This window comes from Takifugu rubripes, chromosome 20, assembly GCF_901000725.2.
Source record: "Takifugu rubripes chromosome 20, fTakRub1.2, whole genome shotgun sequence".
Classification (NCBI taxonomy): Eukaryota; Metazoa; Chordata; class Actinopteri; order Tetraodontiformes; family Tetraodontidae; genus Takifugu; species Takifugu rubripes.
The window spans coordinates 9,579,283-9,604,080 of NC_042304.1; the positions used below are offsets into that span (position 1 = coordinate 9,579,283).

The 24,798-nt window shown below is 54.9% G+C and overlaps 1 protein-coding gene across 1 annotated transcript; it reads left to right on the forward strand.

Moving 5' to 3' along the window:
• The first annotated feature begins 297 nt into the window (after nt 1–297).
• Nucleotides 298–21,381, forward strand: arhgef18b (rho/rac guanine nucleotide exchange factor (GEF) 18b). Its single transcript, XM_029828027.1, is given in 33 exon segments — nt 298–361; nt 663–841; nt 4,141–4,295; nt 4,508–5,007; nt 5,122–5,260; nt 5,615–5,729; nt 5,817–5,868; nt 7,120–7,194; nt 7,270–7,378; nt 7,473–7,632; nt 10,516–10,583; nt 10,883–10,928; nt 11,019–11,183; nt 11,185–11,218; nt 11,311–11,417; nt 11,869–12,021; nt 12,358–12,608; nt 12,691–12,816; nt 12,898–13,015; nt 13,107–13,361; nt 13,444–13,520; nt 13,602–13,780; nt 13,872–13,945; nt 14,327–14,512; nt 14,617–14,754; nt 15,033–15,148; nt 15,555–15,620; nt 15,752–15,799; nt 15,877–16,140; nt 16,290–16,439; nt 18,695–19,037; nt 19,124–19,270; nt 19,642–21,381. Coding segments are annotated over 33 exon segments (4,899 nt in total). The 5' UTR covers nt 298–314; the 3' UTR covers nt 19,899–21,381.
• Nucleotides 21,382–24,798: the final 3,417 nt, after the last annotated feature.

A 24,798-nucleotide genomic window follows, 5' to 3' on the forward strand; every position in this document is an offset into this window, starting at 1 on the left:
GGATCTTTGATTTCTCGTTGAAATCACGATAATGTAGCGATGGATTGTCTCCATGTCTGAGATATTTTCTTTAAAAAAACATAAAAACAAAACTAAGAGAACTTTTTAAAACATTTCCCCCCAAAATAACTCCCCCTGCATTACTGATGAGTAATTGTAGGTGGTTAGAGCGCCACCTGTGGGCGCAATGCCAACAAAACCGTTCTGTTCCAGGCCGAATCACCCTGATCCGCCGCAGGTTTTCAGTAAATTCCGGTTTTCCTGTTGCATCGGGTCAAAAGTTCCCTGGAGAACAACATGAAAATGACGCTTTGATGGTTCTTAATAGGCTTTCACTGAAGATTCGTCTGAAGGCTGTAAGGTTTGTCTTAATTTCATCATGTCACCACATTTTTAGACTATTGTTGCCTGACATCAGACAGAATCTATGAAATTATTAAAGTAAGCGGCCCCATAAATCAACGTTTCCAAACACTCGACTGTATATCGGTCGGCAGGTTATTTAAATGATGTCTTAATGTTTCTTATTCCCGCTCTTGTCTCTCCAGGATCAATTAAAAACGAATGTAATCATGATTCGGTGTTAATTACACGTCAATCGTGCAGTTATTAAACGTGAATTTCAGCGTGTCGGTAGTTTAATTCCCTGCTTTTATCCTCAGAATCTTTCCATCTCATGAGGTCATGACGGCCGTGACCCGACACGCGCGCCCTGCCGGCCACGCGGCTTTGAGGCGCGAGCGTCGTCTCGTGTTCCCGCCTCAGCGCGTGACAGTCGTCGGGGTTCGAGCCGCGGTCGTGAAGAGAGCAGAAGGAGGAAGCAGCAGCGCCTCCATCAAACGTGAGTAGAACCGAGCTCCAGCTTCTCTTCAGCCTCGTTTCTGAACTTTTATTCTTTTTACTGCCGCGACTGCGGCTCCGTTTGATGTTCAGGGACCGGAAGTGAAAAATCATGTGATTTCAGAGCGGCCAAAGATTATTTCTTTTAATTCTGACAGCCATTACTCAGGATATATATGTGTATGTGTGTGTGTGTGTGTGTGTGTGTGTGAGTGTGTGTGTGAGAGAGTGTGTGTGAGTGTGTGTGTGTGTGTGTGCGCGCAGACCTTCTTCATTGTCACACACTTTGATTAGACGTTTGTTTCTTCTCCTTTTCTCTGTCTGCCCACTTCCTTTAAAAAGATGCCTCTTGCACACTATCAGGGCGTCACTAACAATAAAATAGTGTCTTTAGTTTACAGTTTACACCTATTTTGTGTAAAGTACTGGTGAAAAATGCTGCTTCAAGTAAAGGTCTGGAGACAAGAGGGCAAATGACGGTAGAGGCATGTGTGTTCTGTCTATAATTTAGTATTTGGTTTATTATTACAGCAAATATTCAGCATGTTTTTGACACATGATGAAGTAATCATAGACTTCCCCTTCATCCAATATTTAGATTCATAAATGCAGTTTGCCATAGTTGAGCGTTTGAAATCCACATCTTTAAAGGTTCTTAACCTGTGACTGTGGACGTCTCGCGGCGCTGGACTCAGATCAGATGAACATGTCCTCTTTTATTATAAGATTTTCCTTTTTTCCCCCTCTTCCTGACTGGGATCTTTGGGGGAGGTAATCCCCAACTCTCTCTCTCTCTCTCTCTCTCTCTCTCTCTCTCTCTCTCTCTCTCTCTCTCTCTCTCTCTCTCTCTCTCTCTCTCTCTCTCCTCCCACCGCCCTCTCTCTCTTCCTCTCACTGGGCGATCGTGCACTACTCCCAGTGTGAGTCAGAGAGCGAGCGAGCAGCGCCATCATGTCCGACTCCCCCCTCAACAACTCCTGGCCTTCTTTCTCTAAGCTCTGGATGAAGCGCTGGTCTTTCAAGAGAGGTAAGCTCGGCTGATTGACAGCCGGCACTTTCTCTGACGGCGTGGGGGGGTGGGGGGTGGGGGGTGGGGGGGTGCGGTAAGGGTGGAGGCGGCTTCAGGTGGAGTGTGACAGTTGCAGCGCATCAGTCGACATCATTTCCGAGCACGTTTCTCCTTTGATCACTCATCCTGTTGCAGCCGTTAACTGGCTGAAGTTCTCGCTCTTTTTCATCCGACGCCGGTGGGGGAGGAAGGTCGTTTGTCGGAGCTCAAACCCGGGTTCTGTTTTGCCCCGGGTTCTGCCCGGACCGTTGCGTGTGGGTAGTTTCCATTTTGTCTGAGCTTTCAGACGGCGAATTTCAGATCAAAGACGTTCTGTAAAATGACAGATGTTTTGATCTCGAGGCCTTTGTGCTCTGCTGTCTCCTGCATGTTGCAGCCAGCTCGCTCGCTCACTCTCTCTCTCTCTCTCTCTCTCTCTCACACACACACGCACGCACCTGCGTGATGCAGGTCATGAAGGGTTACTGCTACCTTAAACTAGAGTCAGATTTCCACGCACCCGTGTTTAAAGGTGCTATCTTTCTTTGTTTCTGCTCTTTATTGGAGCTGATGGGTTCATCTGCAACCATCTTCCTCTGTCTGCACTGTAAAAAGTGACCAGATGCACCAGAAACAATCAGATGGTATCAGATGATGCCCCAGTTCCTCTTGTGATTGTCAGGTTGCTGAGTGCACGTGTGCGCTGCACCCTCAATATCCTCATTTCCTGCCTGTTCATCAAAACACGGTGACATGCAAAATCGGGTCTTTTTTTTTTTGTTTTTGTTTTTTTGTTCTGCCACTTTAAAATGTCTCGTCTCTGCTGCTTGCATCCAAATCTGAGGTTTTAAAGAACAATGTTGGAAGCGGCTGCGTGCGTGAGCAGAAGCTCCTGGGAATGAAGCACGCAAACTGTGAAATGAGCTCAGAATTACGCCTAATTATTTCAAACAAGAGTGATTTATCAGTAAATAATAGACCCTCCGCCGTCGCGTGACTGTGACAACGCCAAATAATAGACGCACACACACTCACGCAGACGCTAATGTTTTATCCTGATGTATTAGCCGATATGAGAGGCCAACCATAAAAGGCCACAGCGGCGCAACAAGACAACATCAAGCGCGCGCTGAGGCCGTCTGTGCCGCGTGTCAGCGGGTTTACACTAAACACGGGGGGGGGTTTGGACGTGGATGAACGCTGCCTAAAGCGAGGGGACGCTGCCAGACCTGCAGCCCCGGGCTGTGATTTAGTCGCAGCAACTTGAGCAGGCGGCCGCGTCTGTTGGTGTGTTTATGTGAGCGTGTCCCTGGATGCTACTGTGTGAAGAGCCAGGATCTGGCTTCTACTCAGCACACACACACACACACTCACACACACACACACACACACACACACACACACACACACTCACACTCACACACACACACACACTCACACACACACACACACACACACACACACACACACACACACACACACTCACACACACACACACACACACACACACACACACACACACACTCACACTCACACACACACACACACTCACACACACACACACACACACACACTCACACTCACACACACACTCACACTCACACACACACACGCGCTTGTATTTCTATCTTTGTGAAACAATAATTCACCCTAATCACCACAGCTAAATGCCTCCTCTAACCCAATTGTAACCCTGGTTTGAACCAAGTCTGGACTTTCAACGGTCATATAAAGTTGTGAGGAGCAGCCGGAACGTTCCAGCTTCCAAAGACGCAGGTTTAATTGATATCAAGGTCCGTGCGTTGGAACATGTACCAACACGTACGCACGGCTGTGTGGACGGTGGATGGGTTCAGGTTTGAGGGGTCTCTCTGAGGGGCGTTTTCATCTCCTCCCAGTGTGCGTAGCGTTGCTCCAGGTCGCCCAGTTCCCTCCAACAGTTGAGGAACATCAGCATCAGCTTCCTCTTCAGTTCGCTAATGCTGTTCAGCTAAAAGAACAGCAGCGTTTTTAGTGCTGGTGAAGTTAGTCTGCGTTGTATCAGGAGTGTGAGGTAGCTCTGCTGCCCTCCTGGAGGAGGGGTCCGCTCGTTCTCTCCAGCCTTGTGCGAATGCTGGAATCTGCTTATGGGTCGGAAACGTAACGGATCTTTTCACGGCTCAACTTTTCCTACAGTCAAACTCCAAACCGCTCCGCTCTTATCGATAAAACAGCCGCTACGACTGCGTTCACGTGTGCCTCTGTGCTTCCAGCGTCAGAGTGTAAGCCATGTGTTGAGCCCTGCGGTTCTCCAGGCTCCCACCTCGCAGTGCAGCCCTACGCCCCCGGGGGGGCGGGATCCTCCACCTCGCTGCCGCCTGCCTCCATCGCCGAGGACGCCTTCTTCAGCAGCACCCCAGAAGATGAGGTAAAGCTTGTATTTAGCATGCTAGCGTCGCCTCTTTTAAGGGCCATTAAAGATGCTCTTCAGCCTTAGTTTTCCAACATAAAAGCATGTGTCTTACAATAACAGGGAACTATGCCCTAAATACTCAGAATGAAAGTGCTGTCTGGAAACTCAAACATTATAAGGGCAGGTTTCAGTCTTACGCACAAGGTTTCCTCCCTCCTCTGCTGCAGGACACGTGCTCGGTGGTCAGCGATTACGACTGTCCCTGCGCAGAGGTGAGAGGCAGCGTGGAGGACCTGCCGGGCCTCGGCCCCCTCAGAGACCCCCGGTTCTTTAGAGGCCTCCAGGAGGCCCCAAAGTCGCCCGGCCAGCTCGGGACCCCTGACCCGGACCTCGCCGCACCCGCGCTGGCATCCAGCAAATATCCCGCCGATGATCCGCACCTCGCGTTTATGGTCACCCAGTTTCGGCCCAGAGCAGCGCCGGGTTACATCATCGACGGGGAGGAGCAGGAAGACCCCACCGGAGGACCGAGCCTGACAATCGACCTGAACGGACTGTTGGAAACCCTGGACGCCAGGATGGGATCAGAGCAGGAAATGCAGCACGCCGACGCGGATTTAGACGCAGAACTGGACATGGACAGTTTTCCTATCCTTGTGAGGTCCATGTCAACATCCCGGAGGCACAGCTGGGGGGTCCCTCTGTCTCCCCTCAACCTGGGGAGAAGGTGAGAGCCCCAGTCACCCTGAAATGAGTAGAAACCGTTAGATTCAGACACATATTTGTTATGTGTGTGTGTGTGCGTGTGTGTGTGCGCGTGTGTGTGTGTGCGCTGCTTCAGGCTAAGTCTGGACACCGCAGGCCTGGACAGCGAGGGAGAGAGAGACGACGATGATGAGGACGTTGTCCAGCCCACCCAGAGGCAGCAGCACCCCGGAGACGAGGCCAACGGCGCCTGTCCGAGCGCCGCTTGCATGGCGGTAAAGCAAACGACCACATCACACCTTTCATAGCCACAACTACGTGACCGATTATTTTACTAAAGTACTAAAGTTAAAATCCGAGTTTGTTTGTTCAGAAACACGGTGAAAGGTTTTAGCACCTCGGGGGGTGGGGGTGGGGTGGGGGGGTTACAGTGTTACAGAAGCAGGAGGGCACAAACGAAGGACTATTTCCTACAGCGGATGAATACGCTGAGCTCGCATGAGTAGAAACCAACTGAAAAAGTCGTATTTACTCCTCACGAGGACTTTCCTTTTATAATAGTAGTTGAGTTGAGTTTAAGGTGTCGAGACGTGACGTTGAAGTTTATTCTTTTATATTTTTGGTCGCAGGCCGGCGACAGCAAACGTCAGTACTCGGAGATGCTCGCCACAGACGAAGGCTCCCGCGCCGCCCTCATTTCCCGCGTGGTGCAGACGTCCAAACAGGCCGCCCGGGCGACGGGAGGTTGGTCCGAGCGCGTGATGCGTCCTAGACTCATGCGGGCGTTCCGTCTCGTACGCGTCATGACTGTTTCTTCCCGTTTGTGTGCAGCCGAGGTCGGTCCGGAGGAGCATCTGCACTCGTCTGAGGGACAGAGTCACATGTGAGTCACGGCCGCCGTCACCTCCTTCAGGTCCACAGGCAGAGTGAGACTGGACCAAGCCAGAAAAGAGGAAGCTGCGGAGGAGGAGGAGGCGGGGGAGGAGGAGGGGGAGGAGGAGGAGGGGGAGGAGGCGGCTGTAGGTTACACACTGTTGCTGCTGACTGTTGCAGTCGCTCACAGCTGTCCGACTCCCACGTAACAGCGGCGATCCTGCTCCTCCTGACATTTCTGCTCCATGTCATGTGTCTGCAGCCTCCTCCTCCTACAGGCCTGCTCCCAACTCCTTAGATGGGTCAGAGAGTGTGTGTGTGTGTGTGTGTGTGTGTGTTGACACAGCAGACAGGGAGGATTCTTGCAGTTTAGCACTTGAGTCCCAGCAGTCTCCTCTCCTCTCCTCTCCTCTCCTCTCCTCTCCTCTCCTCTCCTCTCCTCTCCTCTCCTCCTCTCCTCTTCTCTCCCTCTTCTCTTCTCTTCTCTTCTCTCCTCTCCTCTCCTCTCCTCTCCTCTCCTCTCCTCTCCTCCCTTCCTCTCCTCCCCTCTCCTCTCCTCTCCTCTCCCCTCCTCCTCCCCCTCCTCCTCTCCTCTCCTCTCCTCTCCTCTCCTCCCTTCCTCTCCTCCCCTCCTCCTCTCCTCTCCTCTCCTCTCCTCTCTCCTCCTCTCCTCTCCCCTCCTCCTCTCCTCTCCTCTCCTCTCCTCTCCTCCTCCTCTCCTCTCCTCCTCCTCTCCTCTCCTCCTCCCCTCCCTTCCTCTCCTCCCCTCTCCTCTCCTCCTCCCCCTCCTCCCCTCCTCCTCTCCTCCTCTCAGGCTGATGGTACAGAAGGTTCTGCAGGAGCTCAGGCTCTATCATGGGTGAGTGACCAGGTGAAGGAGGTCTGGTGGCTCTGATCCTCAGCACCTGGCTGGGCTGCATGTCTGCGTCAACCTAAATGTGTTTGCATGAAACACTTCAGCCGCACAGAGAATCTGCGTGTGTGTGTGTGTGTGTGTGTGTCCTATCTCTTCTCACAGGTATTAATGAGATCATGCACTGGTTTGCTGCCCATGTGTTTGTTTCAATCACTCCTTTCCTTTTTACTGTTTTCATCTTTTCTCTTCCATAAATCTTCTTTCCTTTGATCTTTCACGCCTTGCCTTGATGTCTGACACCGGGGGCCTCCCGAACACAGGGGCCCCAGAAAGCTCTCTCCCTGCTGTGAAAAAGCAAAAGGTTACCTGGACCAAATGTCTCTTCCCTCTCGTTGTTGCTGTCAGAGCCAAACAGGGGAGCAGCCGCGCCGACGCCAGAGACTCAGGAAGCGTCACGTGGTACGAGTTCCTGTCCAACGAGTAAGTGGCCCTTTGCCTCCCCCGGCGCCACAAACACCTGGGGGTCAACATAAACAAAACAACAAACGTGTGCAGGAACGAGGACGAGGTGGACCGCACGGAGAAGGTGGAGAAGGGCACCAAGGTGAGGAGGACTCTGAGCTCTCTGAGGAACAGGATGACCGGCTCCTTCAACAAAGATAAGGTGAGGGCCCGCCACAGACCCCCCCCCCGGCCCCCGGCCCACGGCCCACGGCCCACGGCTCCTCAACCCCCCCGCTGTCTCTGTTCTCCCGCAGGGTAAGAACCGAGAGAAAGCCCGGCAGAGAGGCAGGGAGGTCGGAGGCGGAGGCGGGAACAGGAACAGCCACCGGCTGGTACCGGGGTCCTTCTCCAGCTGTGCCACCTGCTCGCTCTGCAGCAAGACCCTGCAGCAAAAGCACGGCCTGCAGTGCACGAGTGAGTAACGCCCACGCTTGCTGAGCGCCTGACACGCAAGCGCACGCACACACGCACGCACGAGCATGTGTGCCGGCGCTCCTGTTTATGAGATGGGGCCCATCCATTAGCGAAGCTACGCTGTCAGCCGGGGTTAGCATGATAGCACTTGCAGTCGCGCACCTGATTTATTTCACGCACCTCGCTCGCTGCCGGGCACGCGCACACGCACGCGCACGTCTTCCTAACCAGCGGGGCGAGGTTGTTATTCTCCGTTCATGGCCGTTAACCTGCGGGCCTCCTCAGCCGCGCTCCGCAGAAGACAAAAGGTCATAAATCCCAGCAGGATATTTATAAACGCAGCCATCTGGCCGCCAGGGCTGTAATGTATGATTGTTTTTCACGCTGCTGCTTGTTTAACAGAGTCGCTCTGGGATGTTTCACAAGTGCACAGGGCACCGCACCGGGGGGGCTGCGGGACTCGCCCCCGCCTGTCTCCGGGTCTCGGGGTTTTCTCCTTAAAGCAGCGCATCTGACAGCCATTATTCCCCGACACCTGTTGCGCTCCTATGAACGCCAGCGTTCGAAAACAAGTGAGTGTCCCTTTAATTCGGACCCAGCCCTGCGGGGATTCGACCGAGAAGCCGCCTGTGGAATGCGTCGTTTTTGTGCCAGAGAGTTCCCAGTGCGCCCGGACCATGGTGAATACTGGTCGGTACTGACCTCACCGGACCCGCTGGTTTGTCTGCCTTTCGGACGGACTGAGCTCCACTCCGAACGCGGCCGATTGAGGCGAACGCCGGGTGTTGCTGGAACGGTAAGGCGGCTCCCGGAGCGATGGAGCCGGAGGGGATCAGGTGGATCGCTCCCGTTGTTTGGCTCAACGGACTTTCAGGGCATCCTGACCGCTAGTTAGCTCGGCGGCTAAATGCTAACAACAGCCCACCGGTCTCCTTTTCGGCCTCTTGCCGCGTCTCTTGTTGGGCTTGTTTGGTGTGTGGAGGGCAGAATTTGAAGGTAATTGTTAATTCTGCGCTTTTGTCCGGCTCACCCGAAGGAAATCTTTGTTGCTCTGGACGCGCAGCCCCGCGGACATTAGCCGGTCTTCGCTAGCCCGTTAGCGCACTCGGGACCGCTTCCATTTGAAAATAACAGCTTTAGTTGTGTAAGCGGTTAGCTTTAATTAGCTTAAAGTGATGTTTATATAAACAAGCGTGCAGCCACGCAGCGTCCTTTTCCTTGTGGGGCGAATGTTGCACAACTTCCCGTTAGTTTCGCGGCGTGTCTGACTTTGTTTTTGCTCCTGGCTGCAGACTTTGGAACCAACAGGTGATCGTTAGCTAAAGTTAGCCTGCGGGTTGTTCCCCTGAACTCCAACGTGGGAAACGGACCTACCGTCCCCGATGTTGATAAAACAGTGTGTTAGCAACACCCCCACTCCCCTTAGACGGTGTATTTCGCGGTTCTGGCGCTAATCGCCCTCTGCCAGGCTCCAGTTTGACCCGGGCCGGCAGCTCACAGCCCGGGAAACGCTGCAACTGTGACGAAGTGACAGTGTGGATGTGGTTGACTTCTCAGTCTTCCTCTCTGGCTGGGTCACACGGGGGTAACTGTGCCTGGCAGCTCTGCTGGGGCGTCCGGGGCCACTCCACTGACTCCTGGGTCCACACATCTCATCCTCTTATTGTACCACTCGTTCATGCACCACTGCTTTGGCTCCCAGTTTGTAGGTCTCTGCTGTTTGGCAGCTCTGACCTCCTCCACATCTCCTCACACCTTCACTTCCACATCGCCTGTGCTGGGTTAGTCGGTCGTTGGGCTAAATCCCAGGAAGAGGATTATACGGGGTTGATATAAATACTTTACCTGTGTCCGGGCTCCGTGGGCTCACACGGGGCCAGAAATGTCAGTGGTGGAGGTGTTTTGCTTGCGTAAACACACCCCGGAGAGCTCGCGGCTCCTGTTTCACTTGACCCATGTCGATTCTTTGCGATGCTTTCTTTCTTTATTATCAGTTTAGACATAAGGATGTGTAGCGTGTTCTTTTCGTGTTGTGTCGGGCGTGTCTCTGTCCTCCCCGTCTCGTTTCAGCACGGCTCGCTCACACTCAGCCGTCAGCAGATGTGACTGTGGTTTCGGGGAAGGGCGCGAGTCCTGCGTGTCAAACCACGCTGCAGCTGACAGGAGTCATAATGAGTGTTGCTCAGCAGCAGCGGCGGGGGGGGGGGGGGACACAATGGTGCGTGGAAGGTGCTAGCGCCGCTGGTGTTTGAGCCTTTGTTACCCAGATCGGTGTCCAGCTCGTATTTACTGTCAGCAGACGTTGCTGGCAAAGTGGAGCTGGTTTCCAGAAGGAGCGGAGGACACGGCGACCCGTTGGGGAGCGTCATCACAGCGGTCTGCTCACCGTCAGCCACGGGAAGAGGAGCAGCAGCGTTTATAGTGTTTATTAATGTCCGCCTCCGTGTGTTTGCCCCCGCTGACGTCAGCCCGGTTCTTCTGGCTCCGGGTGGAGCTCACACTTTGCATAGCGATGACCTCGTTTGTTTAGCCGGCCCCCGTCCCTCAGGAAAAGCTCATCGCACTGATCGGGAGTCCAGGGGCCGAGCCACCGCGTTGTTTTGGTTTCGTTTCGTGGGATCCGGTGATCGAGGAGGCGCCGGGGTCGGCCCGGTTTTCCAAAACATCACCGATTTGTATCCGTCTGGGAACTCGGCGGGAGGAACGGCGTGGACGCCGTGTCTCCACGAGGTGGTTCCCAGCAGCCCCCCCATCCCACCGGGGACGGCTGAAGCAGTTTACGAGCTCCGTGTGTGTGTGTGTGTGTGCGCGCGCGTGTGTGTGTGTGTGTGTGTGTGCGCTGCTCTCTGACGCTGTACAGACTCTTTGTCCCTGTACTTTCAGACTGTGCCGTGAACGTGCACAAGAGCTGCAAGTCTCTGCTGGGGGAGTGCACCAGCAGCAAGAACAAGGTAGGAGACCTTAGACCTTTGGGAACAGAACCAAAGTGCTGTTTGAGTGTAATTCTGCTGGTTCTGAAAAAGCCCGCCGCTGCCGTCGGGTTCTGACGCCGGTCGATAGTTACTGACACGGTTTGTGAACGCCACACTTCCTGCCGCCTGCGCCGTGGTCGCGCTGCAGCTGTAACGGAAGCTCTGCAGCTGCTCACGGTTTAAAGTCCTAGATCCACCTGAGCGGGCCGAACCCCAGTGCTCTGGGTGCTGTGTCGGTTCTGTGGGCCGTGGTGAGAGTGCGTTTGTTGTCCACACAGAGAGATTCTCCGCCCAAGTCAGGCTCCTCGGCGCCCCCGGTTACCGGTGAGCAGCTCCTGCATGGACTAAACGATACAAAGGGGGCTCGTTTGGACTCTACCCTCACGTCCCGTCGCTTCTGTCTGTCCTCCCCAGCACCACGGGACCAGGACCGGGAGCACGAGCAGACCGATCCAGTCTCGTCACAGGCCCTCGATGGCCACCCAGCGGTCCCCGGCACCCCAGGCATGACCATCGGTCCCAGGGGAACCAACACTCACCCACACACCAGCAGTTCCTGCGCAGCCCCCCCCCCTGTCTGTCGGCCTCAGCCTCTGTCACCACAGCAGCTCAGGGTGAGCGGCGCCCAGCTGCAACCTGGACCTTTTTTTGCACGTGATTGAGGGCAAATGCACGTTTGAGCGCGTGTGCTGTGTTCTTCCCGCAGATCCCTCCCCGGGGAGATGGACGAGACCGATGCCCTCCGCTCCAAACGCTGCAATGACGACGCCGTTTCCCTGGCGCCCTCCACCACCGAGTCCATCATCGTGGAAGGTGAGTTGGGCCGGATTGGAACGGTCACGGCCTCCCGGCAGAACTCCGTTTCAGCCTTTAGGGAGTTTGTGAGTGATTCTCAGAATGTGGGGTGACCTCAGCTTTTCTCATTAAGCTGTGCTGTGTGTGGGAGTGAGGAAGGCTGAGGGCGAGCGCGCTACACAGCAGCCTGCTGTTTATTGTTGGAGCGCTCAGACGCTCCCCCAGAACCTGAGCGTTCTCTGCTCCAGCAGTCGATGCCGCGTCTGTGGAAGCCACGATATGCTGTAACCATCTGCCCTGATGTTCATGCTAACGTCCTGTGTGTACCCACTGCCAGTGCCCTGATGTTCATGCTAACGTCCTGTGTGTACCCACTGCCAGTGCCCTGATGTTCATGCTAACGTCCTGTGTGTACCCACTACCAGTGCCCTGATGTTCATGCTAACGTCCTGTGTGTACCCACTGCCAGTGCCGTCCTCAGACTCCCAGTTCGCTACCCTGCGGGTGGAGCTGGAGTCCGACGCCCAGGACCTGGAAGCAGAATCCTGGAGCCTGGCAGTTGATCAGGAGCACGTTAAAAAGCTTTCTAAAGAAACGGTGAAGAGACAGGACGTGATTTACGGTGAGTCCACACATCTTCCGTAGCTTGTTCTTCATGTTTTATCGCAGCTACATAGCCTGTAACACCCCCTAGCTACTATCTTTAATCTTCCTTTACCCACAATGCAACAGGTTTCAGTGCCTTGTCTAAAGTCTGCAGAAGGTTGCAAGTGTTTTCTGGTTAAATTATAACCACAATCTTTCGTGGCGATGCCACATTCATGCTAACAGCTGTTAGTTGAGAACATGAGTGAGCGCACCCTGGCTTTCACACATCCTCCGTGAACGCAGACATCCTGTGTAAATACAGACGGCGTCCTCCTACTAGTGAAGGTAACCTGTGCCCTGACCCTCACAGAGCTGATGCAGACGGAGATGCACCACGTCAGAACGCTGAAGATCATGCTGCACGTCTACGTCCGAGAGCTGAAGGAAAACCTCCAGATGGACCCGGGCAGGCTGGAATGCCTGTTCCCCCGCCTGGACAACCTACTGGAGCTTCACGCCCATTTTCTGTCTCGCCTCAAAGAGCGGCAGCGGGAAAGTCTGACCTCACCCAGCGACAGGAACTACACCATCAACACAGTGGCAGATATTCTGATCGAACAGGTAGGAGGAGGTGTTTTGTTGAGGAGACGTCGGCCGGGGGGGCTCTGAGACCCACCCGTTGATGATCCGTCTGCTCCCGAAGTTCTCAGGTGAAATAGGAGAGAGGATGAAGGAGTGCTACGGAGACTTCTGCAGCCACCACATGGAGGCCGTCGGCTACTACAAAGAACAGAAACAGAACAACAAGAAGTTCCACAACGTTATCAGAGTGAGACACACGAGCACACACGAGCACACACGCCCTCCCCGCCTCCAGGAAGGATGTTAAACACCTGCTGCTTCTCCTCAGAAAACCAACAACCTGCCCATCGTGCGGCGCTTAGGAGTGACCGAGTGCATCCTGCTGGTGACGCAGCGCATTACCAAGTACCCGGTTCTGGTGGAGCGCATGCTGAACAACACTGAAGGTCCGTGTCCAAGCTTCACGTCACCTCTGTTGGAGATGGTATGGCCGTATTCTGGGATGTCGGAGCCCATCTTGCACGTTTGTGTCTGCAGCTGGAACAGAAGAACACAAGGATCTGACCCGATCTCTGAGTCTGATCAAAGAGGCCATCGTCCAGGTGGACGCGCAGGTCAACATCCACGAGAAGAACTCTCGCCTCCGAGAAATACACAACAAGATGGAGCCAAAGGCGCTGGGAAAGTTCAAAGATGGCCGAGTGTTCCGGAGGGAAGACCTGGCGCCGGGCCGGAGACGCCTGCTGCACGATGGCACGGTCAGCTGGAAGGCTGCTTCTGGCAGGCTCAAAGGTCGGACAACCTGGAGAAGGGACGTCAGCCCCCTCCTGGCATCAGCTGGCATTAAAGTGGCGCCTGTTCTGTGTTCCCACAGATATTCTTGCAGTGCTTCTGTCGGACGTTTTGCTTTTGCTGCAAGAGAAGGACCAGAGATACGTCTTTGCCTCGGTGGTACGCGAACTCATTTATGTGGATATTCTGAGGAAAATAAATGGTAAATGAATGGTCTCCCTTCCCTCGTCTGTGTCCCAGGACAACAAGCCGTCAGTCATCTCTCTCCAGAAGCTGATCGTCAGGGAAGTGGCCCACGAGGAGAAAGCCATGTTCCTCATCTGTGCCTCCTCCAATGAGCCGGAAATGTACAAGATCCACACCACCTCCAAGGAGGAGCGCAACGGCTGGATGGCACACATACGACAAGCTGCCGAGAGGTAAGTGAAGGGCTTCTCGTTAAAAACAACTGCAACTGAAATTAAATTGATTAGATTTTAACCCCCCCCCCCCCCCTCATGTCTGTCTCAGTTGTCCTCACACAGAACAGAGGCTGGTCAGTGAGGAAGAGGAAGCACGGGCTTTCAGATTCAAGGAATTTCAAGGTAAAAACACTGAAGCTCTTGTGCTCATTAATAAGATGTGACAGGAAACTTTATTGATCCCAAAACGGGGAAATTCACCTCCTGCTGCAGCAAAGGTGAGACCATCAAGATGACAAAGGAAGATTTACCTTAAAGAAAAGTGACCGAGATAAAACAAAAAGACTAAAAACTATAGGATATGTGCATGAAATACAATGGAATGAGGTCTGTAAAAACAGAAAATATTCCATCATTCTTGGTGGACGTCAGTGCTTTTAGGAACAGAGTTCTTGGTGTGAGATAGAGGCGACCACTAGAGGGCGCTAACGCGCCGCCTTTCTGCTTGTAACTTCTCGAGTTCTCCCAGATTTGTGTCACTTCTTCGTCGTGTTTCTCTCGCAGAGCAACTGAGTCAGAAGGATGCTGTGATCACTCGGGCTCTTTCTGAGAAGCTGCAGTTATTTGCAGACCTGGCAGAGTCTGTCATCGGTCCAGAAGACGCAGCCTCACGCAGCAGACTTCTGCTCCGAGGGGACGCCCCAGACCTCCAGCAGGGGGAGACCCTGCTCAAAGGAGCCATCACTGAGGGTACTTTAACACCAGGCACCGGACTGGCGTCCGGATCGGTGGTAATGTGTGAGCTCAAACTCGTTTTTGACTGCATCTGGTCTTTCAACCTTGACCCCTTTCAGTGGAGAACCTCCAAAATCTGCTGCAGTCGAGAGTGAAAGAGGAGGATGCAAGCCGGCAGGAGGACGGCAGCGGGTCGGGGCATCTTCCCAGGCGAGCGGTCACCTTTGGGGGCTATGACAGCAGCCCTGCCATCCTCAGTAAGAGTGCAGCCGACACACTGCATGACCTGAAGAACTCAGCCAACTAATGGATTTCCTGCCCTGTTTCATTGACCTTAATGTCTATAAACAAGTGGAATTAAATAAAAGTATGTTGACCCTATGACTTTGGGCTATGGATTTGATTTATACCTTTCCAGGGCAGGTGTGGGTTTTACATGTATGTGTATATGTGTGTCGGTCAGGATTTCTGTGTATGCATTTAATTATCCCCCTGTGTTTGTCTCTGCGTGTCTGCCGGTGTGTGTTTGTGCCAGATGGCAGCGGGAAGAAGAACTTTTCTGGCGAGAGTAGAAACAGAGACAGGAGCCAGAGAGCCAGCTCTGACCCTCAGCTCAAAGAGCTGTGCGGCAGCCACACCCTGGAGCAGACGGTAAACACACACCTCATACCATAGGATGAGCCACCGTCCTATTTCCTGTAAATAGTAATAACCAGACCAGTCATGGGAGAGCTTTCCATGTCCTGATGTTTACTGTAATCCTCCTGCACGTCACTTTCTTAGACTATAGTTAGATAAAATCTCAGGATATTTGCAGAAAACGGAAGCTTTGTCTTCAGAAGCTCCAGAAAGTCCAGAAAATGCTTCTCCAGCTAATCACCAGGCTTAAAAGGGAGACTTCTGATATTTGAGAGTGCTTGTTCAAGTATTTGACCGTTTGTAGAGCTTGCCTCTCGCCTGACGTGTGTAGAAATCTGATTTTAAGCCTCGGTCCTGAGCAGCTGCCATGAGCGGCAGCGTCATCTCACGTTTCCCCCGCGTGTCCGTTTCTGCTCAGGTCGACGAGAGCTGCTGCGCTCCTGCCAGATGGAACCGCGGCTCGTCCTCCTTCCCCGAGGCCGAGGTAAACACGGCTCCGCGGGGCGCGGTACTGCAGCCATGCCTGTTGACCTGGGCGCCACCCACGCACCCTCGTATCTGACTGAACATTAGCGCTCTGGCTTTAGAGGTGAACCTGTTTCTGTCTTTTCTCAGTTCTTTGACAGAGTGCTGATGCTCTCCCAGAAGCTCTACAGCCTGCAGGTAAGAGAGCTGCCTCCCAGCACACCTGCTGTACGCCAGCAGACGTCTAACCTTCCCGATGACCTCTCCGTCTCCAGGCCGTCATATCGCAGTGGGACAGCCACGTGGAGCTGCAGCGGGCCGCCCTGCCCGGGCGCCACAAAGGGAACGGGCTCCTGGAGCAGGAGAAGCAGCGCACGCTGGCCCTGCAGAGGGAAGAGCTGGCCACCTTCCACAAGATGCAGTCTCAGCACCGGCAGGAGCAGCAGCGCTGGGAGAGGGAGCGGGAGAGGCACCGGCAGCAGGTGGAGGCCACCGAGGCCCGGCTCCGTCAGAGGGAGGAGGAGTGCAGGCGGCTGGAGGTGACTGACCTTCAACATGGTGGTGTGATGGTTTGAGTTTATGCCCCGACGTCTCCCCGGTGCTGCTCGTTCCCAAACTCTTGGTTTCACTCGACGCGGTCTGGATTTGTTTGGTGCAAACCTCAACCTCAGTGGACGTTGTGCTGCAGGAGCAACTGGCAGAAGAGCGGAAAGAGCTGGAGAGTCAGAGGGAGACGTACCAGCAGGACCTGGAGAGGCTGCGGGAGTCCACCCGAGCTGTGGAGAAGGAGAAAGAACGACTGGAGCATCAGAAGAAGCTCAAGAGGAAGACGATCGAGGTGAGGAGCCCGTTGTCCCGTTCTCTGGCTCTGCTAATACGTGTCAAAAAATATGTTTGGACTTCCCACAATAGAAACCCATTCGTTTGATTTATTTTTATTTTCTGAATGATTTGGGCCAAATCTCCCGCCCAATTCCTCTTCCCTCAGCATTAGAGCCACATTAGCCGCAACCTCGTTAGCATCCACAGTCTTCCTGCGCTTCCATTTAAACTGCTTTGTTTCTGCCAGTAAACAGGCCACAGCCGACAACGGTCGCTCTCCTCAGCTGTAATATCACTGAACCACAAAGCTACAGGCTAACGTGTTCCACCATTGATCGAGATGCAGAGATGTCCTCAGGCTAATACCTCCATGTTTGGAGGAGTCTTTATATTTCCCAGCTGTGGCAGGAGCGTAAATGTCAGTGTTGTGTATGAATAAAGGTGGCTGTGGCTCCGTTGGGTCATGACTCAGCAGCTTTCAGGCATGTCCAGACTTGTCTCAGAAACACAGATAACCTGGTAACAGGAAGCTGGAGTGACCAGCGTCAGCCGTCAGATAACTGGGGCTAACTGGGTTGAGACCTTTTCAGACTCTCCTGGAAAACTCCGAAAATGGCCTGACTGAGTGCTGGGAGGCGTGCGTGCGTGCGTGCGTGCGTGCGTGCGTGCGTGTGTGTGGGAGCTCTCCTGGTTCATGTCGCACAGGCTGCCTGATCCTTACACCCGCCCTGCCGTCCACGCCACATGAAGTCGCGCCCCTGATGTGTGTGTCAGGGCAGTTAAGTAACGTGTTCATGTGCTCGGCCCACATGTGCCAGCGCGGCTCTCCGCCTGCGTCACGTGACCTTCTTGGCTGAGTTTATGAGAGATTTGGAAGCGGTTTGTTCCCACTCTGCTACAAAAACACATCAAAGGTTCCTTTCATCGACCTCGGGGTCGGTTTCAGGCTGCGATCCAGCCCCGATGAGTCGTACGAGCGGGCGTTTAATCATCCCCCAACATTAGGGCTCATCAGCCGGCGGCTCCAGCTATGATTAAACCTCCATAAAATCCAGAAACACACGCCTCCTGCGGCTGTTTGCACAAGAACCGTGCTGGTCGCAGCACGCCCCGACTCCCCAGGAGCTTCTCTTTCATGTCTTATCTCCACCGCTGCTTCAAAACCAGGTCCAGATCTGCAGCTCAGTGACATCTGAGTCACTGACATGACTCTGCGCTCCCTCCTCCGCTCCTCACGAGTCCTGGGGAGGCCCGTGCAGGCCCGTGCAGCTGGTGGGGGTTAGAGATGGCGCTGCCTGTAATTTCCTGCCCCTGCGACTGTTGGGCCACAAACCCGCAGCATTAATCCTTAACGAGCAGACAAACCCGGGTCTTTAACGGCCTCCGCGGCCACGTTGTCCCTCCGTTGGGACAGTCGGGTCCACGGTTCTGGTCTATGAACCTTTAATCAGCCTTTAATTTTCCTGTTTGCACCTTTTTTCACGAGCTCCAGGAAACGTGCTGGTGGGACACCTGCGCACTGAAGGGGGGGGGGATCTAGAGGAGACAAACCTTCCCCACAGCAGGGTCCCTCTCTGAAACCACAGCTAGAGCCAAACGGGTTTGTCCTTCACGCTCCGCAGGAGAACTCTGCGTCATCGTTCTCTGGGACGTTTGCGTGTTTTGACAAAGGGTCGGTTGAGCTTGGCGCTGAAGGACGTTCTTTAGTTTGCTGAGATCAGCAGCACCTTTATTGTTGATCATCATGTGCTGTGGAGCCGTTGAATCGGGCTTGGATCCTTCCGCCGCAGCGTTAAAGCGGCCTGGCACGTGGAGCCGGAGGATCCTCCTGGCCGGCTGCTGATTGGACGGCGGCGCTGACTCGGGATCATCTTTCCCTCGGTCTTGTAATTAGGTGGACAAAGCCGGCTGTGTCTCGCCTCCACTGATGTCATGAAAACCTCGCCAGACACGCCTCTGCGCGCACGGGGGAGAGCGGAGGTTTCACGTTTCTCGGACGTGCGCGTGTAGGTGCACGTGCGCGCCCGAGGGAGCGCGAGTGAAACCTGTAGCCAGTCGGACCGGTCTGCTCGGCCACATGTGCTTCTGATTCTGTCTGCGGTTTATTTTGGCCGGTTCAGAATCCAGGGAAATGCAGGGAAAAGATCACCGGTGATCACTGGTGATCCCCCTCGAGATCCAATGTCAACATAAAGATCCATGAAAAGGTCTGAAGGTTGTCTACGATGAGCGCGGCGTCCTCGCTCAATGCTTCCGCGGTCTTCTCCTCAGGTGGCGCCCATGTCCGGCAGCCTGAACGGGGAGCTCCTGGCGTCCTCCGGCCTCGCCGCCATCGCCTCCGACCTGCCCCCGAAGCCGCTGGTGCGCGGCAGCCTGTCGGTGGCGCCGGCCGACTACCCGGAGCGTCCCGAGGTGACTCTGCGGCGAGAGGCGAGCTCCTCCTCCACGCTGGCGCTGAAGACGGAGGTGCCCCTCCACCTGTTCAGCACCACCAACCAGCTGCATAAGCCGGTGGGGGTGCAGCAGCAGATCCCCACCAAGCTCGCCGCCTTCAGCAGCGGCAAAGGGAAGGCAGCCAAGACGGGCAAAGCCTCGCATCGCTCCGACAGCAGCGGTAAGCCTCAGCCCCCCCCCTTCTTGAAAACCTCCCCCCCCGCACACACCCGTGGTCTGATGGTTCTGCTGACCCCCCCCCCCCAGCCTCTGTGGACATGAGACAGATGCTGCCGATGAAGCTCTCAGCCCCAGCTGACGGCTCCCTCAGGGCCCGGCGCTCCGTCAGCCCCAACCAGCAGCTCCCCCCGTCAGCACCCCCCCCTCCTCACCCCCTGCATCTCCTGCACACAGGTGACGTTTACGCACACACACACACACACACACACACACACCTGGGTGCACGTTAGAGTGGTGGGTGTCAGCAAACAAAGGCTGAAGTCCCCTCCCGGCTCTCCTGGCTCTCCTGGTTCTCCTGGTGGGGGTGCAGCCTCCACCCACTCCCGCCCCTTCAGCTCCAGCTGCGCCTCGTGTAAACACCCGCCCGCCTCGTCGTGAATAATGGTGTTTAAAATCATGCTCAGCTGTGTCAACAGGAAGCGTTGGCGGGCGGCCATGTGACCGCGCGCTCTTTAGCAAACATTAATGGCTAATCTGGGGAGCCTTTGATGTTTCCAGTGAAACTCTTTGTTGTTTAACGGTGGCCCTTTTGATGTCGCCGACAGATCAACTCAGCACTCCAGAGGCCGACGCCCAGTCGTCCAGCAGCACCTCCCACCCTCCCAATCTCCACAAACCCCCCGTGCCCCCCTCGCCACCCCACCCACAGCTCCCCATGCAGTCCCCGCCCCCCTCTCAGAGCGTCGGCTCCCTCCTTTACCCGACGCAGGGCCCCGGTCCGAACCCCCAGGCCCACGGGGCACCCCCCCTCTACAAGATCAACCCAGAAGAGCTCATCAAGGAGGACGTCATCTTTTTCTAACCGCCCCCGGTGGCCGGTCCCCAGAAGGGCCTCATTCCACACGCTGTGTGTGTGTGTGTACTCTCCCAGGTCCCCAGCACTACTCAAACTCCACACAGACCGTCTTCATCGACACGCCGCCATTTCTGAGGACGGGTCCGGTACGAAGGGGACGCCTTTGCTTTCTAATCGCCTTTTTTTTTTTAATGGCGTGTGGAGAAACACGCTGAGCCGACAGCACGCTGGACCTCAGCGGCCTCCTGCTGGAGGCTGCAACAGGAAGTCCAGGACCCTCCTGAGCTCGGCCTTCCTGTTGCCCAGGCTGGTGACGGAGCCTCCGTGGACCGCCGGCACTATTTGGTCGCTCCTGCTGTCTCGGTTCTTAGTTTTCCCAACCGTGCTGCCGTAAACACTGTGGTCGCCCGTGTGCATTTTTTATCCTCGATTAGTGCAAAGAGCCCGGCTCCTGCAGCTGTTTTCTTCCATGTTTTATTAGTACTAGCGCCACCTTTGTGTTTATCCTTGTTTTTCAGCCGCCTGCAGGTGGCGCCGTGGTCAGTTTTAGCTGTCAGACGAGGTTGTCTGACAGTGGCCTGTTGTTGTTGTTGTTTTGGCTGCAACACATCTCTGGCCCCGCCCCTTCGACCTGATTGACAGCCGCCAACGCTCCTTCAAGTTTGGTGGAACTTGACGGGAGCAGGTTCTCTGCTGACTCAGCAGGTTAATCTGTCACCGATCATGTGACGTCAACTCTGCCGGCCCGTCAACCGTTCAGATGTTTGACCTGAGTCAGAGACGCTTAAACCGGCGTCCACATGCATGTGTGTGTGTGTGTATGTGTGTGTGTGCGTGCGTGCGGCTGTCGGGAGCTAAATCATCCCAAACCAAAGACGCAGACGCCGCTGCTGGTGTCTTCGGTCGTCCGATATGTGGCGGCGTTTTCTGCTGTCAGCTATGAATTATGGGAACGTGCTTGTTCGTGTGGAGCGCGAGGTGCCACGGACGCCATCACGGCAGCTCGTCCCAGCGGGGTGGAACTGCTCCGGCGCTCCGGGGCCCCGGTTGGGATTATCTGGGATTTAACCAAGTTAATTAACTGAGTCTTAATTTATCGCTGTACTGGCGTGCTATTACTTTTTTTCTCGTGACGTCCGTAAGCCGGACGAGTGGCACCGCCGCGCGTGCGCTCGCCACGCGAGAACACAGAAGTGTGTTCCGACCCGCATCTTTGACCCGTTTGTATTTTTAAATACACGCGCTGGCTCCCATTAGGACCTGTAAATGATGATTTTATTTCCTCGGCCAACTTTACACTAGTCACTTTGGATAGTCGCATACTTGAAGGAGGAAGCGCCTGTGTGACGCTTATTGTTCTTAAACCATGACGAGCGCACGGCAAAACTGGGTTTTTGTATATTTTTACTCACTGCGAGACGTTAGAACCTGTGGACACAAACTGCTGCCTTAGAGAGAGTTTAGTAATAAAAAGAAGTCTTAAATTCTATTTGTGTTGGGTTTTTTTTTTTTTGGTGTGTGCTGGAACGCGGGGCGGCCATCTTGGATCGCCGTCTTTGTTCCTTTGATCCCCCCCCCCCCCCCACGATAAAGTCCAACATTCGGGTCCGTCAATTTGCTTGTTCCCTTCGTGGCCTCATCAATCTCATCCAACTTGTAATTCTGTGTCATTATTGTCAGACTGATCCTCACCTCCCACTGTGCTAACCGTTAGCTTATTTTCAGGTGCCGCGGCTGCTCCTCCAGCCGTCTGGAGACATTCCTCCTCGCTGCTGTTATTGTCTTCAGGGTTTCGAAAGAGTTTTCATTGTCTTCTGTCGTTAGCGGCTTTCTTCTGTCTCCTCCGTGTTTCCGTCTGGGTCGGATGTTCCCAGACCTCCAACAGCCTCTTGCACGCCGCGGTGGGGAAGTCAAACAAGCCGACCGACCTTCATCGGGCTCGCAAAACACTAATGTTGCTTTGATTGGGTGTTAGCGTTAGCGGTTTGTGTGCTTTGTCGCCCGTCCGTGCAGCTCGCACAGCTGCTTCAGGAAAAATTCCGCCTCGCTCTGGAGCGACGCCACCGACGTCATCTCACCAGTAACCGGGCGCTAAGAGTAACGCCGAGGAGGGTCTCCTCCCTCCGTGGGCGCCGGTTGCTTTGCCGTGTTTGCTCAGTAGCCCAGTGAGAGTTTATCTATCTATTTTGTCCCTCAGCAGCCACCGTAGACTCTCCACTGGAGTCACCTGATCTCTGTTCTCCCCACTTGATGCCACACAGCTGAAGACGGCAACATCTGGATGAAACATTAGCTGCTCGAGGTGTTTAGAAGTTAGCCAAAGTGGCGACGCTCCGGTCCCACCAGATGCTGACACTTTAGCTCGAAACAGAAGCCGCGATTCATAATCGTTGGCGTAACGTTTCCTGGCTGTGATCTCGTGAAGGAATGTGCTTCCCAGCTGCTTATCTGACGCCCACATCACTGCTTCTGGCCCCCTGCTGAAGATGGCCGTCGGGTTTCGCCGTTTCCCACCCGTGGGTGCAGAACTCCGCTCCTTGGGTTTTTTCCTCCGGGTGAATGAGGATCTTTGTTCCTCCACCTCGTCCCCCCCCTGCCAACAAAGGAAATCCCGGTGTGGGGGCAGCGGTGAAAGGGCCTCTTCACGGGGAGGTGGTGCCAGGACCTGATCAGGAGGAGATCTGGCTGTTGAGGCTGAAGTGTCCAAGGTGCCGTCCTTACAATCAAGTGATGAATTCTGATACCCACAAGAAAACTGACAAAAGGGGCGCGCACCTAGCATGTTGCTGGTCAAACTCCAGGTTAGCATGGTAACCATTATTGTGCTCCGGTCCATTTAAACTGGTCCCTGCGCTCCTCCAGGTGTACATTCCAAACTGGTCCTACTGGCTGGAGGCCATCATTCACGTGACAGTCCTGATTTTTTTACAGCAACAGTTTATTAGCGTAGTTTAACGTTGTTTTACGTCGGTCACGTGACCAGCACCAACGCCCAGGGGTGGTGTTCCCTAGAACCGGACTCTGGTACCAGTCCATCTGCTCAGCGTGCGTGAGGGGTCGGGATAAGGAGGAGAGGCGCATTCTTATCTGCTGGAAGGGCCGCAGGGTCGTGATGTATCCCTCCGCGGTGCATTTAAACCTCTCTGGACCCTCGACCACCGGGGGGGGGGGGGGGTGACTTATGGCTGCGACAGCCGACAGGCGGGACAAAGACTGTTGGGCCCGTGTGTCCGTGCGCGGAAATAAATCTGGTTTTAAAACGAGCTTTTATTTTGGTCTCAAAGGCAGAGCCGCGAAGAGCGCGAGCGAGCGCGCGCACGCACGCGCGGGCAGGCGGAACAAACCGCTCATTCAGGCCTGAAAGAGCAAACAAACCTCCGCATTCAGGCCGTTTACAGCCGAACCTCCACCCCGCTTTTGTTCAAGGTGCTTTGGGTCCGGGGCCAGTTGCCACCAGGCTGTACTGGCCCTGGCCAGGACTCTCACTACTCCCAGTATTCCCACTACTCCCAGTATTCCCACCACTCCCGGTATTCCCAGTATTCCCAGGCCGTTAGCGGTTTCCCATTTCCCCACAGCAACGTGTCGGAGCAGCTCGGAGTGTTTCATTGTGCTAATAGTGGATAAAAAGATCGTGCTAAACAAGCTCTACTGGAACCGGCTCCAGCACAAACAAAGGAGAAGCAGCACCGCTGTTCAAACAATGACCCCCCCCCTCCCCCCTCCCTCCGCCAACGGACCCCTGGGAAATGAAGTCTTCTGGCCGCCGGGAGCAGAGGACCACACCCTCATCCTCAGGTCAGAAACACCTGCATCATAGAGACCCTCCGGGGTCGCCCGTCTGACTTCATCTTCTTCTCTTGTGTATGTGCGTGTATGTGCGTGTGCGCGCGCGCGCCCGTGCGCGCTTCATTAGCTTGTGTAAGCTGTCCTCGGCGCGGAGGGAGGACGACACACGTCAGCTCCAGACGGAGGCAGATGCTGCTGACACGTCTGAGCATCCCTCCATTGTTTTATTCATCCTCGGTGTCACAGCTCATCAGACGCGCTCGGGCGGACGTGAGGGGGCCCCTCACGCACGCGCACGTACGCGCGCGCACACAGAGGCCGGGTGTATTTTGGAAACGTGTTTTTGTAGCATGTTTGTAGCCGAGTGTTTCTCGTTTTTGAAGGTTTTTACTAGAATCTGTGTCTGTGTGTGTGTGTGTGGGGGGGGGGGGGCATGTTTTATTAATGAGTGACAGGAAGTGTTAATTACAATAAGTAAACCCGTCAAGCAAAGAGCTTTTTTTTAAATGCATTTTGGAGACAAACGAGGAAGGAACTATTTTTTTGGGCCACATAAATGCCTGGAATGTGCACGCTGACGGAGCTCGGGCAGCGAGCGGGGCCTCTGTGTGGGACGTGTCCCCACAGTGGACGTTCTGTCAGGGTGGACATCTCAGATCAGACGCCCACCTGTAGTTTAAAAGGGGCGGGGGGGCTGTTTGGTGACGGCTGGACGGCGTTCAGGCGGATCAAACCGCCCAGAGCGGTGAGGACAGGAGGAGCCGCGGCCCCGGTGGAGGTTTGAGGGATTCTTACGTAAGAGTTTCCCTCGTGGTCGGGCGGCAAAACAGCTGTTTACAGAGGAGCACAACAACAAGTTTGTGGGGGGGGTTTCACCGTCTGGTCCAACTGGCTTTAAGCAGGCGACCTTTGGTGACCCGGTCCGGACCCCCGTCTGTCAGCTGGGCTCCGCTTCTGCCAGACGGGTCCCATCGATCCGGGCTCCAGCCTCAGGGGTTTCAGGGGCGTCCTCGGGGACCCCCCCCCCCCACTGATGTTGCCGTCCGGTCTTTGTCCGGGGGTCCCTGCCGGGGGTCTCAGGCCAGCGAGCACGCGCTAATATTTGTGTGGAGAGGTG